Source organism: Crinia signifera, chromosome 3 (genome assembly GCF_055691185.1).
Source record: "Crinia signifera chromosome 3, ASM5569118v1, whole genome shotgun sequence".
Classification (NCBI taxonomy): domain Eukaryota; kingdom Metazoa; phylum Chordata; class Amphibia; order Anura; family Myobatrachidae; genus Crinia; species Crinia signifera.
The window spans coordinates 1,442,013-1,458,789 of NC_139219.1; the positions used below are offsets into that span (position 1 = coordinate 1,442,013).

At 51.9% G+C, this 16,777-nt stretch overlaps 1 protein-coding gene across 5 annotated transcripts in view; it reads left to right on the forward strand.

Moving 5' to 3' along the window:
* EPRS1 (glutamyl-prolyl-tRNA synthetase 1) overlaps positions 1–16,777 on the forward strand; it is a 260,057-nt gene that overhangs the window by 95,302 nt on the left and 147,978 nt on the right. For 3 of the 5 annotated variants that reach the window (XM_083175138.1, XM_083175139.1, XM_083175141.1), the window contains 8 exons: positions 126–262; positions 446–653; positions 1,415–1,527; positions 3,995–4,112; positions 8,033–8,383; positions 11,318–11,536; positions 14,130–14,345; positions 14,751–14,978. In XM_083175138.1, the coding sequence (XP_083031264.1) occupies positions 126–262; positions 446–653; positions 1,415–1,527; positions 3,995–4,112; positions 8,033–8,383; positions 11,318–11,536; positions 14,130–14,345; positions 14,751–14,978 (1,590 nt within the window). The remainder of the gene's footprint in view (positions 1–125; positions 263–445; positions 654–1,414; positions 1,528–3,994; positions 4,113–8,032; positions 8,384–11,317; positions 11,537–14,129; positions 14,346–14,750; positions 14,979–16,777) is intronic. The other 2 variants (XM_083175140.1, XM_083175142.1) reach the window with 1 other exon arrangement.

Sequence of the window (16,777 nt, forward strand, 5' to 3'; positions counted from 1 at the left end):
GTGGCTATCTATGTGTTCTCGCTTATTAGATGGCGGCGGTCACATATCGTATAAACGTATCATCAGTCTGTTCTGGGATGATGGGAGTAGTAGATGACGTGTGTGATGATTGTCCTGTTCTGCAGAATTCGGAGGTGGGGACAAAGCCTGTGTGGTACGGCCCCCGAGTTCTCATAGAAGGAGCGGATGCAGAAACGTTGTCTGAGGGGGAGACGGTCACTTTTATTAACTGGGGAAATCTCATCATCACCAAGATACACCGGTAAGGATTGTCCTGCACATACCAAGTGTATCCCGACAGCCTGACCATATGCTGCCATTGTGTGTCTGATAAGATGTACTGGTCACTGAGGCACGAGGCACTAACTAGGACATAGGTGCCTCAGTGTCCCTTATGGGGGAGATGTGTTTGTTTTGTGCTTACCGTGTTGTCCCCTCTGCGTAGAGAGCCCAATGGGATCATACAGTCTCTGGATGCCAAGCTCAACCTGGATAACAAGGACTATAAGAAAACCACCAAGATTACGTGGCTGGCAGAAACCCCAAAAGCTCCCTTCACCCCAACAATCTGCGTCAACTATGACCATCTGATCACTAAGCCAGTGCTGGGCAAAGAGGAAGACTTCAAGCAGTATGTCAACAGAAACAGCAAGGTGGGTGCTGGGTGCGAGGTCTGCGGGGGCGCCGGCTGGGGTGGGGGGCGCCGGCTGGGGTGCGAGGGGTGGGGGCGCCGGCTGGGGTGGGGGCGCCGGCTGGGGTGGGGGCGCCGGCTGGGGTGGGGGCGCCGGCTGGGGTGCGAGGGGTGGGGGCGCCGGCTGGGGTGTGAGGGGTGGGGGTGCTGGCTGGGGTGCGAGGTCTGCGGGGGCGCCGGCTGGGGTGCGAGGTCTGCGGGGGCGCTGGCTGGGGTGCGAGGTCTGCGGGGGGCGCCGGCTGGGGTGGGGGCGCTGGCTGGGGTGCGAGGTCTGCGGGGGCGCTGGCTGGGGTGCGAGGTCTGCGGGGGCGCCGGCTGGGGTGCGAGGTCTGCGGGGGCGCCGGCTGGGGTGGGGGTGCTGGTTGGGGTGCGAGGCCCGCGGGGGCGCTGGCTGGGGTGCGAGGTCTGCGGGGGCGCTGGATGGGGTGCGAGGTCTACGGGGGCGCTGGCTGGGGTGCGAGGTCTGCGGGGGCGCTGGCTGGGGTGCGAGGTCTGCGGGGGCGCTGGCTGGGTGCGAGGCCTGCGGGGGCGCTGGCTGGGGTGCGAGGCCTGCGGGGGCGCTGGCTGGGGTGCGAGGCCTGCGGGGGCGCTGGCTGGGGTGCGAGGTCTGCGAGGGCGCCTGCTGGGGTGGGGGCGCTGGCTGGGGTGCGAGGCCTGCGGGGGCGCTGGCTGGGGTGCGGGGGGTGCCGGCCGGTATTGATGACTGTGGGTCTTCTCTTTCAGCAAGAGGAGGTGATGCTGGGAGATCCCGGCCTGAAGAGTCTGAGAAAGGGCGACCTGATCCAGCTGCAGAGACGGGGATTTTATATCTGTGATGAACCTTATGAGCCCATCAGGTAATAGTCCCATTATGTGTCCTCTTCAGGCCCATTCCCAACAAATTCACAATATGAATAAATAGATCTGTGCTGCTGTCGTGCGCCAAATGTGGGAGGCACCGGGGCGGGGCCACGCGCACACCACTCGCTGCGCGTACTCACCTCGCTGCGCTCCGTCTCTTACCTTCGGGCCTGCGACGGTCCCGGTGCCTTCCTCTTGCTCCACTAGTTTCCGGAAGCGACTGCACCTGTAGGGGAAACAAGGGGGGGAAACCCCCTAGGGGGGGGAGGGGATGCTCATCACAGGCACTATTGGCCTCAGAATGGTTACACCCGCTTGTGGAACACGGCAGGTGTAACTGGGGTGGGGGAACGCTCCGGGGAGGGGAAGGAGCACAAACAACACGACAACAGATTCAATACAATTTCTACTCACCAGTCGTCTACTGGTCCGCCGTCACGCTTCCAGTGCGGATACCGGCATCTGAAAAGGAACTCACGTGACCTCCTGCTCCCTGGGGCAGGGCAATACACTAACGCGCCTGCGGCTTACCGCCCGCGCACTCTGCGGCCTGAAGCCGTCTTACGTAACTCGCGACCTAGCGCTGGATCCTTAGATGCCACAGCCTAGCGTCGCGCAACCTATGACCTAGCGCCGGATCTTCCGATGCCACGGCCTAGCGTCACGCAACCTGGCGCCTAACGCCCGCGCAACCTGTGACCTAGCGCCGGATCTTCCGATGCCACGGCCTAGCGTCACGCAACCTGGCGCCTAACGCCTGCGCAACTTAGAAAGAACACAATCTGCACAGGGCCACAATTGGTGAACCCAAGTACAGCATGCAGTACACGGTGTCAAGTAAAACAGTACAATGTAGAGAGACAACACTGCACCAACACCTAGCGAGGGCCTACCTCCCTCTGGCTGCTCCCAGCCTTACCACAACAACCCTCGTGGCGATACCTGAACTCGCAGCCTGTCGATACAGGCCTGTTACTTCTACGGAGAGGCCTCAGCCCTAACAGGGTCTGGGCCTCGTACACAACCAGGGCCTTGCGCCCTGCAACACAGATGGGCCTGGTGCCCAGTAACCCAGGGGGTCCTGGGGCCCAATAACACAATGGGGCCCGAGGGCCTACTATGTAGGGGCCTAAAGCCCAGAGCACCACTGGGCCTAATGCCCAACAACACAAAAAGGGGCTAATGCCCAACACCACCCAAACCTTAAGTCCCCACGGGCCTAGAGCCCGACTACAGTCACGCAGGCCTGGTGCCTGAATTGGGCCCACGGGCCTATTGCCCAAACACCTGGTGGTCTAGGGAGGGGACCCACATGTGGACTTACCCGTCCTAGGGCCTTCCGCTGGACCAAGCCTGGTCCCGCCACGAGGGTGGTCCGTCTTCGCCGGAGGTGGGATGCTTCCCACCACCTCCGGGCTTCCTGCAGTCTTCACCGGGGCAGCGGGGGCCGGGGCAAGCTCTTTTGCGTTGCACCCCGCCGCACCCGGGCTTCTTCCGTCTTCGCCGGCTGTCCCCGGCACTGTGTCCTTCGCCCGGCGGGCGGCAGCGTGTGTGTAACATATACCTGGTGCCTTACCCACAAGCATAGCCCAGCAGACTCCTGCTGGAGGTGGCTATATTCTGCTGCATTGCCTGCTTCCATGGTTACAGCGCTTCACACATCCCTGGGAATTCCTCCCATGTACAGGATAGCCGCCACTGGTGCAATCTATCCCCACCAGCCCACGGCATAGCCGCCACTGGTGCAGTCTATCCCCACCAGCCCACGGCATAGCCGCCACTGGTGCAGTCTATCCCCACCAATCCACGGCATAGCCGCCACTGGTGCAGTCTATCCCCGCCAGCCCACAGCATAGCCGGCACCACTGGTGCAGTCTATCCCCGCCAGCCCACAGCATAGCCGGCACCACTGGTGCAGTCTATCCCCGCCAGCCCACAGCATAGCCGCCACTGGTGCAGTCTCTCCCCACCAGCCCACAGCATAGCCGGCACCACTGGTGCAGTCTATCCCCACCAGGCCACAGCATAGCCGCCACTTGTGCAGTCTAGCCCCACCAGCCCACAGCATAGCCGCCACTGGTGCAGTCTATTCACACCAGCCGCCACTGGTGCAGTCTATCCCCGCCAGCCCACGGCATAGCCGGCGCCACTGGTGCAGTCTATCCCCGCCAGCCCACAGCATAGCCGGCGCCACTGGTGCAGTCTATCCCCACCAGCCCACAGCATAGCCGGTGTCACTGGTGCAGTCTATCCCCGCCAGCCCACGGCATAGCCGGTGCCCACTGGTGCAGTCTATCCCCGCCAGCCCACGGCATAGCCGGTGCCCACTGGTGCAGTCTATCCCCGCCAGCCCACGGCATAGCCGGTGCCCACTGGTGCAGTCTATCCTCCTATAAGCTGGCTATGCGTGTATACTGAGCTGTGGCCTTTGTATTGTGTCTGACATCACTTTGTGCTCTGCAGCCCGCACAGCTGCAAGGAGGCGCCATGTGTGCTGTTTTATATCCCAGATGGGCATACCAAGGAGATGCCAACATCTGGCTCCAAAGAGAAGGCAAAGACCTCTGGTACCAAGAAAGAGGTAAGTGAATAAGAATGAGCAATGGGCACAGGAACACACAAGGGTCACCGTGTATCGGTAGCGGGATGGGCACAGGAACACATGTAGGTCACCGTGCAGCTCTACATGAATGGGCACAGGAGCACACAAAGGTCACCGTGTATCGATAGCGGGATGGGCACAGGAACACATGTAGGTAACTGTAGCTGTAGCGGGATGGACACAGGAGAACATGATGGGCACAGGAGCACATGTAGGTCACCGTGCAGCTCTACATGAATGGGCACAGGAACACACAAAGGTCACCGTGTATCGATAGCGGGATGGGCACAGGAACACATGTAGGTCACCGTGCAGCTCTGGAGGGATGGGCACAGGAGCACACGTAGGTCATGTGCAGCTCTACAGGAATGGGCATAGGAACACATGTAGGTAACTGTGTAGCTGTAGCGGGATGGACACAGGAGCACATGATGGGCACAGGAGCACACGTAGGTCATGTGCAGCTGTAGAGGGACGGGTGCAGGAGCATTGGGATGGGCACAGGGGCACACATAGGTCACTGTACAGCTGTAGAGGGACGGGCGCAGGAGCATGGGGATGGGCACATGTAGGTCACTGTGCAGCTGTAGAGAGATGAGCACAGGAGCATGTGGATGGGCACAGGGGCACACGTAGGTCGCTGTAGAGGGACACGGCGCAGGAGCACACGTAGGTCACCGTGTAACGGTAGGGGGATGGGCACAGGAGCACACGTAGGTCACAGTGTAACGGTAGGGGGATGGGCACAGGAGCACACACGTAGGTCACAGTGTAACGGTAGGGGGATGGGCACAGGAGCACACACGTAGGTCAATATGCATCTGTAGGGGGATGGGCACAGGGGCACACGTAGGTCACCATGTAGGGGGATGGGCGCAGGAGCACACGTAGGTCACAGTGTAGGGGTAATGGGATGCCAGAATTGTTGTATCTATCATACCAATGAGTGATATTCTATTCTACAAGTAACTAGCTCCAGCTGACCTGAATCTGCATAAAATACCATTAAGCGCTAGAAGGGTTAATACCACGACAGCTGCTGTCTTAGTGGCTCCACTTGCTCCTAATAAGAACAAAGCCAAAAAACAAAAAGCGGAGACAGCACTTAGAATTGTAGAAAAACACAATCCAATAAAGGTCTAAATATTTAAAATCATTATTTTTTTACATATACAGGTACATCACCGATTTTACGGCAAATTAAAAAATTATCAAATTAAAATAAACTATATAACAACCCCACATGTACCGGCTGATACAATTCAAATGTTGGATGGAAAATTTGGTACTTCTTTACTTTCACGGCGCCACTAGAAATCGCGGGCATCGCGGCCATTGAATGCACTAAAAATCGGGTGCGACGCGACCGACGCGATGCCCGCGATTTCCCATAGGGAACAATGTTAAATTTCTCAATTGACCCTATTTTACTGTTCAATGCCTCAATTGACACGATTTTTCCATAGGAAACAATGTTAAATGGCCCACAGAGGCCAAATAGGCACCCTCAAGTGTGAAATGGCCCCCACAATTGTTAACGCCACCCCACGATCAACGTCAACCCGAAGCGTGGCGAGCGCAGCGAGCCCGCGAGGGGCGGCGGTACGCGTCCTCCGACCTTTTCATGCCCTACTATCTACTAGGGCGTGGAGTGAGAATAGAATAGTGTGGCGAGCGCAGCGAGCCACCGAGCCCGAAGCGTGGCGAGCGCACGCGGATACCTTCACAGGTAAACGCGTCCCTTCGCGGGCTTCACAGGTATCCGCGTCCCCTCGCGGGGCGCGCTGCGCTCGCCACGCTTCCTGCTCGGTGGCTCGCTGCGCTCGCCACACTATTCTATTCTCACTCTACGCCCTAGTGGATAGTAGGGCATGAAAAGGTCGGAGGACGCGTACCGCCGCCCCTCGCGGGCTGGCTGCGCTCGCCACGCTTCGGGTTGACGTTGATCGTGGGGTGGCGTTAACAATTGTGTAGGCCATTTCACACTTGAGGGTGCCTATTTGGCCTCTGTGGGCCATTTAACATTGTTTCCTATGGAAAAATCGTGTCAATTGAGGCATTGAACAGAAAAAACGGGTCAATTGAGAAATTTAACATTGGTCCCTATGGGAAATCGCGGGCATCGCGTCGGTCGCGTCGCACCCTATTTTTTTAGTGCATTCAATGCCCGCGATGACCGCGATATCCTATCTAGTGGCGCCGTGAAAGTACAGAAGTACCGAAAATTTAAATAAGGTCCAAAAGACGGTGGTAGTGGTCGTTACAAAGCCGGCTTGGTTAGTGATAGTATTGTTAATAAGGCACATGGCATTATTGGTAATGTTAGTAAGGCACATGGCAGCATAGCATTAGTGATGGTATTGTTAATGAGGCGCATGGCATTAGTGGTAGTATTAGGCACATGGCAGCATAGCATTAGTGGTAATGTTAGTATGGCACATGGCAGCATAGCATTAGTGGTAATGTTAGTAAGGCACATGGCAGCATAGCATTAGTGGTAATGTTAGTATGGCACATGGCAGCATAGCATTAGTGGTAATGTTAGTAAGGCACATGGCAGCATAGCATTAGTGGTAATGTTAGTAAGGCACATGGCAGCATAGCATTAGTGGTAATGTTAGTGTGGCACATGGCAGCATAGCATTAGTGGTAATGTTAGTAAGGCACATGGCAGCATAGCATTAGTGGTAATGTTAGTGTGGCACATGGCAGAATAGCATTAGTGGTAATGTTAGTAAGGGACATGGCAGCATGGCCTTGGTGGTAATGTTAGTAAGGCACATGGCAGCATGGCCTTAGTGGTAATGTTAGTAAGGCACATGGCAGCATGGCCTTAGTGGTAATGTTAGTAAGGCACATGGCAGCATAGCATTAGAGGTAATGTTAGTAAGGCACATGGCAGCATAGCATTAGTGGTAATGTTAGTAAGGCACATGGCAGCATAGCATTAGTGGTAATGTTAGTAAGGCACATGGCAGCATAGCATTAGTGGTAATGTTAGTAAGGGACATGGCAGCATGGCCTTGGTGGTAATGTTAGTAAGGCACATGGCAGCATGGCCTTAGTGGTAATGTTAGTAAGGCGCATGGCCTTAGTGGTAATGTTAGTAAGGCACATGGCAGCATAGCATTAGTGGTAATGTTAGTAAGGCACATGGCAGCATAGCATTAGTGGTAATTTTAGTAAGGCACATGGCAGCATAGCATTAGTGGTAGTATTGTTATTTTCTACCATTCCAGGTGCTGTCTCTCTTTTTCTACATGAATGTTACACAAGCCATCTCGCCAGCCTACCAACCAACCAGCTCCTAACTGTCTTTCTCTAGGTGCCCATACATGGAACTATGGGGCAGATGTATTAAGCCTTAACAAGAGATAAATGCAAGGGTAATAGGGAGAGATAAACGTCCAGCCAATCACCTGCCAACTGCCATGTTACAGGATGTGTTTGAAAAAAGTCAGTAAGGAGCTGATTGGCTGGACGTTTATCTCTCCTTATCACCCTTGCATTTATCTCTTGTTAAGGCTTAATACATCTGCCCCAATATTTCCACACATTTTGAGCTAGATCACCTCACACGCAAATTGCATATGATTTGCATGCAATGCGATGCAATCCGTAGATAGTGAAAAAGCATGGGCTGCACAGACTTTGTGCTGTGCGATGGGATGCCCACGGGAGCACGCATAGCACAGCACCCTTGCACAGTGTATGGGCACCTTAACACAGAATGTAAAATGTTAGCTAGGAGTGGACTGGCTGCTACTTTATCTCTCTCCTGACTCAGTGATAACTGCCCCAATGTGTGTTACCTTCTGACTCCTGAGGTCGGGGTTATTTTCATGTAGCCTGGGATGTGACAGCTCCGTGCTCTCTGATTGGCTCCTCCTGTTTCACAGACCAAGGGTGCGAAGGCAGCAGTGAGCATCGCTCCCCCACCACCCCACCTCCCAACAGATGATCCCTCAGTACTGTACAGCAAGATCACCGCTCAGGGAGATCTCGTCCGGGATCTCAAAGCCAAGAAAGCAGGAAAAACGGAAATTGATGCAGCTGTAAAATTACTGTTATCACAGAAAGCAGAATACAAACAGGCAACGGGTCAGGACTATAAACCTGGCAATGCCGCAGCACCCGTGGCTCCTCTTAACGTGACCGCTGCCATCAACCATGAATGCAAATCTGCGCATGACAAAGTGTCCGATCAAGGGGAAATTGTCCGGAAATTAAAGGCAGAGAAAGCATCAAAGGTAACAAACCTCGCCCTTAACTGCTGGGCTATATGTACGACAGTGAGGAGGGGAAGTAGTGCAATTGTCACAGATATTACTAATCGGAGGGGAAGTAGTGCAATTGTCACATATATTACTAATCGGAGGGGATGTAGTGCAATTGTCACATATATTACTAATCGGAGGGGAAGTAGTGCAATTGTCACATATATTACTAATCGGAGGGGAAGTAGTGCAATTGTCACAGATATTACTAAGCGGAGGAGAAGTAGTGCAATTGTCACAGATATTACTAAGCGGAGGGGAAGTAGCGCAATTGTCACAGATATTACTAATCGGAGGGGAAGTAGCACAATTGTCACAGATATTACTAAGCGGAGGGTAAGTATTGCAATTGTCACAGATATTACTAATCGGAGGGGAAGTAGTGCAATTGTTACAGATATTACTAATCGGAGGGGAAGTAGCACAGTCGTCACATATATTACTAAGCGGAGGAGAAGTAGTGCAATTGTCACAGATATTACTAAGCGGAGGGTAAGTAGTGCAATTGTCACAGATATTACTAAGCGGAGGGTAAGTAGTGCAATTGTCACAGATATTACTAATCGGAGGGGAAGTAGAGCAATTGTTACAGATATTACTAATCGGAGGGGAAGTAGCACAGTCGTCACATATATTACTAAGCGGAGGAGAAGTAGTGCAATTGTCACAGATATTACTAAGCGGAGGGTAAGTAGTGCAATTGTCACAGATATTACTAAGCGGAGGGTAAGTAGTGCAATTGTCACAGATATTACTAATCGGAAGGGAAGTAGTGCAATTGTCACAGATATTACTAATCGGAGGGGAAGTAGTGCAATTGTCACAGATATTACTAATCGGAGGAGAAGTAGTGCAATTGTCACAGATATTACTAATCGGAGGGGAAGTAGCGCAATTGTCACAGATATTACTAATCGGAAGGGAAGTAGTGCAATTGTAACAGATATTACTAAGCGTAGGGGAAGTAGCGCAATTGTCACAGATATTACTAAGCGGAGGGGAAGTAGCGCAATTGTCACAGATATTACTAATCGGAAGGGAAGTAGTGCAATTGTCACAGATATTACTAATCGGAGGGGAAGTAGTGCAATTGTCACAGATATTACTAATCGGAGGAGAAGTAGTGCAATTGTCACAGATATTACTAATCGGAGGGGAAGTAGCGCAATCGTCACAGATATTACTAAGCGGAGGAGAAGTAGTGCAATTGTCACAGATATTACTAATCGGAGGGGAAGTAGCGCAATTGTCACAGATATTACTAATCGGAAGGGAAGTAGTGCAATTGTCACAGATATTACTAATCGAAGGGAAGTAGCGCAATCGTCACAGATATTACTAAGCGGAGGAGAAGTAGTGCAATTGTCACAGATATTACTAATCGGAAGGGAAGTAGTGCAATTGTAACAGATATTACTAAGCGGAGGGGAAGTAGCGCAATTGTCACAGATATTACTAAGCGGAGGGGAAGTAGCGCAATTGTCACAGATATTACTAATCGGAAGGGAAGTAGTGCAATTGTCACAGATATTACTAATCGGAGGGGAAGTCGTGCAATTGTCACAGATATTACTAATCGGAGGGGAAGTAGCGCAATCGTCACAGATATTACTAAGCGGAGGAGAAGTAGTGCAATTGTCACAGATATTACTAATCGGAGGGGAAGTAGTGCAATTGTCACAGATATTAATAATCGGAGGGGAAGTAGCGCAATCGTCACAGATATTACTAAGCGGAGGAGAAGTAGTGCAATTGTCACAGATATTACTAATCGGAAGGGAAGTAGTGCAATTGTAACAGATATTACTAAGCGGAGGGGAAGTAGCGCAATTGTCACAGATATTACTAAGCGGAGGGGAAGTAGCGCAATTGTCACCGATATTACTAATCGGAAGGGAAGTAGTGCAATTGTCACAGATATTACTAATCGGAGGGGAAGTAGTGCAATTGTCACAGATACTACTAATCGGAGGAGAAGTAGTGCAATTGTCACAGATATTACTAATCGGAGGGGAAGTAGTGCAATTGTCACAGATATTACTAAGCGGAGGGTAAGTAGTGCAATTGTCACAGATATTACTAATCGGAAGGGAAGTAGTGCAATTGTCACAGATATTACTAATCGGAGGGGAAATGGCACAATTGTAACAGATATTACTAAGCGGAGGGGGAGTAGTGCAATTGTCACAGATATTACTAATCGGAGGGGGAAGAAGTGCAATTTTCACACATATAACTAATTGGAGAGGAAGTAGCACAATTGTAACAGATATTACTAAGCGGAGGGGAAGTAGCGCAATTGTAACAGATATTACTAAGCAGAGGGGAAGTAGCGCAATTGTCACAGATATTACTAAGCGGAGGGGAAGTAGCGCAATTGTCACAGATATTACTAAGCGGAGGGGAAGTAGCACAATTGTCACAGATATTACTAAGCGGAGGGGAAGTAGTGCAATTGTCATAGATATTACTAAGCGGAGGGGAAGTAGCACAATTGTCACAGATATTACTAAGCGGAGGGGAAGTAGTGCAATTGTCACAGATATTACTAAGCGGAGGGGAAGTAGCACAATTGTCACAGATATTACTAAGCGGAGGGGAAGTAGCGCAATTGTCACAGATATTACTAAGCGGAGGGGAAGTAGCACAATTGTCACAGATATTACTAAGCGGAGGGGAAGTAGTGCAATTGTCACAGATATTACTAAACTCTTAGTAACAATCCAAGCTGTTATACTAACACCAGGCAGCCAATCATTCCGCTGGGAAATGGTGATATCCGAGCTGATTGGCGGACTCCTCTACATGTGAGCATTATGATTGCTGATGGGCCAGGGGTATTATTCTCACCTGTACAGTCATGCTTCTTCCTTACTCCACTATCCCCTTCTGTTCCTTGTGCATTAGCCTCAGATAGACGCAGCCGTCAAACAACTTTTAGAGCTGAAAGCAGAATATAAACAAAAAACAGGACACGATTATCAAGTAGGCCCTCGTCCTGTAGCTCCAAGCAATCCGGCACCTGCTCCCTCCAGGACAGAGTCCTCCGATCCCATTCTAATGTATAACAAGGTAGTGGAACAAGGAGAGGTTGTCCGGATTCTCAAAAGCAAGAAAGCGTCCAAGGTAGGATGGTTGTATTCTGTGATCCCTGACAGGCAGGGCCCTCTCCCCCAGCACTATCCCTGCTAACAGTGCACTATTGTTCTCCTTACTGTGATCCCTGACAGGCAGGGCCCTCTCCCCCAGCACTATCCCTGCTACCAGTACACTATTCTCCCCCTTACTGTAATCCCTGACAGGCAGGGCCCTCTCCCCCAGCACTATCCCTGCTAACAGTGCACTATTGTCCTCCTTACTGTAATCCCTGACAGGCAGGGCCCTCTCCCCCAGCACTATCCCTGCTACCAGTACACCATTGTCCTCCTTACTGTAATCCCTGACAGGCAGGACCCTCTCCCCCAGCACTATCCCTGCTAACAGTGCACTATTGTCCTCCTTACTGTAATCCCTGACAGGCAGGGCCCTCGCCCCCAGCACTATCCCTGCTAACAGTGCACTATTGTCCTCCTTACTGTGATCCCTGACAGGCAGGGCCCTCTCCCCCAGCACTATCCCTGCTACCAGTACACCATTGTCCTCCTTACTGTAATCCCTGACAGGCAGGACCCTCTCCCCCAGCACTATCCCTGCTAACAGTGCACTATTGTCCTCCTTACTGTAATCCCTGACAGGCAGGGCCCTCGCCCCCAGCACTATCCCTGCTAACAGTGCACTATTGTCCTCCTTACTGTGATCCCTGACAGGCAGGGCCCTCTCCCCCAGCACTATCCCTGCTACCAGTACACCATTGTCCTCCTTACTGTAATCCCTGACAGGCAGGGCCCTCTCCCCCAGCACTATCCCTGCTAACAGTGCACTATTCTCCTCCTTACTGTAATTCCTGACAGGCAGGGCCCTCTCCCCCAGCACTATACCTGCTAACAGTGCACTATTGTCCTCCTCACTGTAATCCCTGACAGGCAGGACCCTCTCCCCCAGCACTATTCCTGCTACCAGTACACTATTGCCCTCCTTACTGTAATCCCTGACAGGCAGGGCCCTCTCCCCCAGCACTATCCCTGCTACCAGTGCACTATTGTCCTCCTTACTGTAATCCCTGACAGGCAGGGCCCTCTCCCCCAGCACTAACCCTGCTAACAGTGCACTATTGTCCTCCTTACTGTGATCCCTGACAGGCAGGGCCCTCTCCCCCAGCACTATCCCTGCTACCAGTACACCATTGTCCTCCTCACTGTAATCCCTGACAGGCAGGACCCTCTCCCCCAGCACTATTCCTGCTACCAGTACACTATTGTCCTCCTTACTGTAATCCCTGACAGGCAGGGCCCTCTCCCCCAGCACTATCCCTGCTTACCAGTGCACTATTGTCCTCCTTACTGTGATCCCTGACAGGCAGGGCCCTCTCCCCCAGCACTATTCCTGCTACCAGTACACCATTGTCCTCCTTACTGTAATCCCTGACAGGCAGGGCCCTCTCCCCCAGCACTAACCCTGCTACCAGTGCACCATTGTCCTCCTTACTGTAATCCCTGACAGGCAGGGCCCTCTCCCCCAGCACTAACCCTGCTACCAGTGCACCATTGTCCTCCTTACTGTAATCCCTGACAGGCAGGGCCCTCTCCCCCAGCACTATCCCTGCTACCAGTGCACCATTGTTCTCCTTACTGTAATCCCTGACAGGCAGGACCCTCTCCCCCGGCACTATCCCTGCTACCAGTACACTATTGACCTCCTTACTGTACTTACTGTACTGTATTACATTCATTCTATCTGTTAAGCGCCTTGAGTCCTATTGGAGAAAGAGCGCTATATAAATAAAATTATTATTATTATTACTGTAATCCCTGACAGGCAGGGCCCTCTCCCCCCAGCACTATCCCTGCTACCAGTGCACCATTGTTCTCCTTACTGTAATCCCTGACAGGCAGGGCCCTCTCCCCCAGCACTATCCCTGCTAACCGTGCACTATTGTCCTCCTTACTGTAATTCCTGACAGGCAGGGCCCTCTCCCCCAGCACTAACCCTGCTACCAGTGCACTATTGTCCTCCTTACTGTAATCCCTGACAGGCAGGGCCCTCTCCCCCCAGCACTATCCCTGCTAACAGTGCACTATTGTCCTCCTCACTGTAATCCCTGACAGGCAGGGCCCTCTCCCCCCAGCACTAACCCTGCTACCAGTGCACTATTGTCCTCCTTACTGTAATCCCTGACAGGCAGGGCCCTCTCCCCCCAGCACTATCCCTGCTACCAGTGCACTATTGTCCTCCTCACTGTAATCCCTGACAGGCAGGGCCCTCTCCCCCCAGCACTATCCCTGCTAACAGTGCACTATTGTCCTCCTCACTGTAATCCCTGACAGGCAGGGCCCTCTCCCCCAGCACTAACCCTGCTACCAGTGCACCATTGTTCTCCTTACTGTAATCCCTGACAGGCAGAGCCCTCTCCCCCAGCACTAACCCTGCTACCAGTGCACCATTGTCCTCCTTACAGTGATCCCTGACAGGCAGGGCCCTCTCCCCCAGCACTATCCCTGCTACCAGTACACCATTGACCCCCCGTCCCCAGCGCACCATCCTGGTTACACGTTTGCTTGTATCACAAGTACTTTTCTTCTGTTTCCTACTCTGCTCTTTGCTTCCTGTCTCCTGTGCTTAGGATGAGGTAGAGTCTGCAGTGAAATCCCTCTTACACCTAAAAGCAGAATACAAGCAGCAAACTGGTCAGGAATACAAGCCTGGATGTCCTCCGTCACAGCCTCCCAGTACTGCCACATTACCCCAGACAGGTCCCACCAACAGTACAAGTCTGTACAGCAGCGTCTGTCAGCAGGGAGAGCTTGTCCGCAAGCTGAAATGTGAGAAGGCTCCGAAGGTAAAGTGTTCCCAAGCTCTGACTCAGGTGTGGCGGGTAGGAGACATTGCATCTGATTGGGCCATCGCTGGCCTTGTCCAGACTTCTGCAGCTGGTACTGCTTGGAGAACAGGGAAGTTACCACACCGCCATCATGGCAAAACCTCCAACCGGTATTATGGGAGTCAGGGGGAACCGGAAGGTGCCGCTCAGTCTCCGCAAAATCTCCTGAGAGCTGGTGGGGCATGGCGGCTGGCGGGGGCTGATGATAGGATCACCAGCCCCTGCTCCAGCTGTAGATATATCTATATTACAATTGTGGGTGTCAATTTGACTACAGTGTGATGTGTACCCTATTGAACAATCTTGTGTGTTTTCTGTATACGTAATTTAGGTTCTGTAACAAATGCGTTTCCCTTTTAATAGGACAAGGTGGACGAGGCGGTAAAACTTCTCCTGTCTCTGAAATCGGAATACAAGGAGAAGACAGGGCAGGAGTACACCCCGGGGCGCCCCCCTGTGAGCCTAGCCTTGGAGAAACCACCCCCCATCCAGGGAAATGGCTCAGATTCTTCCCAGGCTGAAGATCTATGTAACAAAGTGGCTAAACAGGGGGATGAGGTCCGGAAACTGAAGACTGAGAAAGCAGCCAAGGTGCGTCTTGTGACCTGTTGGGGTATCTGAATATTCTGTCCCCTCTGGGATTCATCCGTCCCCTCTGGGATTCATGTTTTAGCATTTTTATCAAAGTAGATATACTGTGGATATAACTTCTTTGCTGAGTTTGTATGTTCTCTTCGTGCTTGCATCGGTTTCCTTTGGGGGCTTGGTATATCTTCTGCACATTAATAACACTGTGTGTTAATTGATGTATAATAATTACATTACTTGCAGCAATTCCTGGTAGAGGCAATACATCAGTATCATTTATATAGAACAGCGGTCCTCAAATATTTTTGCTTTGGGGACCCCATTAGACAATAAAAATATTGACAGGACCCCAAACAAGTTACTGCAGAAGGTCATCACATCACATGTGTAGTCAGCAGACAGCACATACATGGCAGCATTGTGGGGGCACAGAGTGATAGGAGGAGTCTGATATACCATAACCCATCACATCACACGTGTAGTCAGCAGACAGCACATACATGGCAGCAGTGTGGAGGCACAGAGTGATGGGAGGAGTCTGATATACCATAACCCATCACATCACATATGTAGTCAGCAGACAGCACATACATGGCAGCATTGCGGAGGCACAGAGTGATGGGAGGAGTCTAATATACCATAACCCATCACATCACACGTGTAGTCAGCAGACGGCACATACATGGCAGCATTGTGGGGGCACAGAGTGATAGGAGGAGTCTGATATACCATAACCCATCACATCACACGTGTAGTCAGCAGACGGCACATACATGGCAGCATTGTGGAGGCACAGAGTGATGGGAGGAGTCTGATATACCATAACCCATCACATCACACGTGTAGTCAGCAGGCAGCACATACATGGCAGCATTGTGGGGGCACAGAGTGATAGGAGGAGTCTGATATACCATAACCCAGCACATGTGTAGTCAGCAGACAGCACATACATGGCAGCATTGTGGGGGCACAGAGTGATAGGAGGAGTCTGATATACCATAACCCATCACATCACACGTGTAGTCAGCAGACGGCACATACATGGCAGCATTGTGGAGGCACAGAGTGATGGGAGGAGTCTGATATACCATAACCCATCACATCACACGTGTAGTCAGCAGGCAGCACATACATGGCAGCATTGTGGGGGCACAGAGTGATAGGAGGAGTCTGATATACCATAACCCAGCACATGTGTAGTCAGCAGACAGCACATACATGGCAGCATTGTGGAGGCACAGAGTGATGGGAGGAGTCTGATATACTATAACCCATCACATCACACGTGTAGTCAGCAGACAGCACATACATGGCAGCATTGTGGAGGCACAGAGTGATGGGAGGAGTCTGATATACCATAACCCATCACATCACACGTGTAGTCAGCAGGCAGCACATACATGGCAGCATTGTGGAGGCACAGAGTGATGGGAGGAGTCTGATATACCATAACCCATCACATTACACGTGTAGTCAGCAGACAGCACATACATGGCAGCATTGTGGAGGCACAGAGTGATGGGAGGAGTCTGATATACCATAACCCATCACATCACAGGTGTAGTCAGCAGACAGCACATACATGGCAGCATTGTGGGGGCACAGAGTGATGGGAGGAGTCTAATATACCATAACCCATCACATCACACATGCTGTCAGCAGACAGCACATACATGGCAGCATTGTGGAGGCACAGAGTGATGGGAGGAGTCTAATATACCATAACCCATCACATCACAGGTGTAGTCAGCAGGCAGCACATACATGGCAGCATTGTGGAGGCACAGAGTGATGGGAGGAGT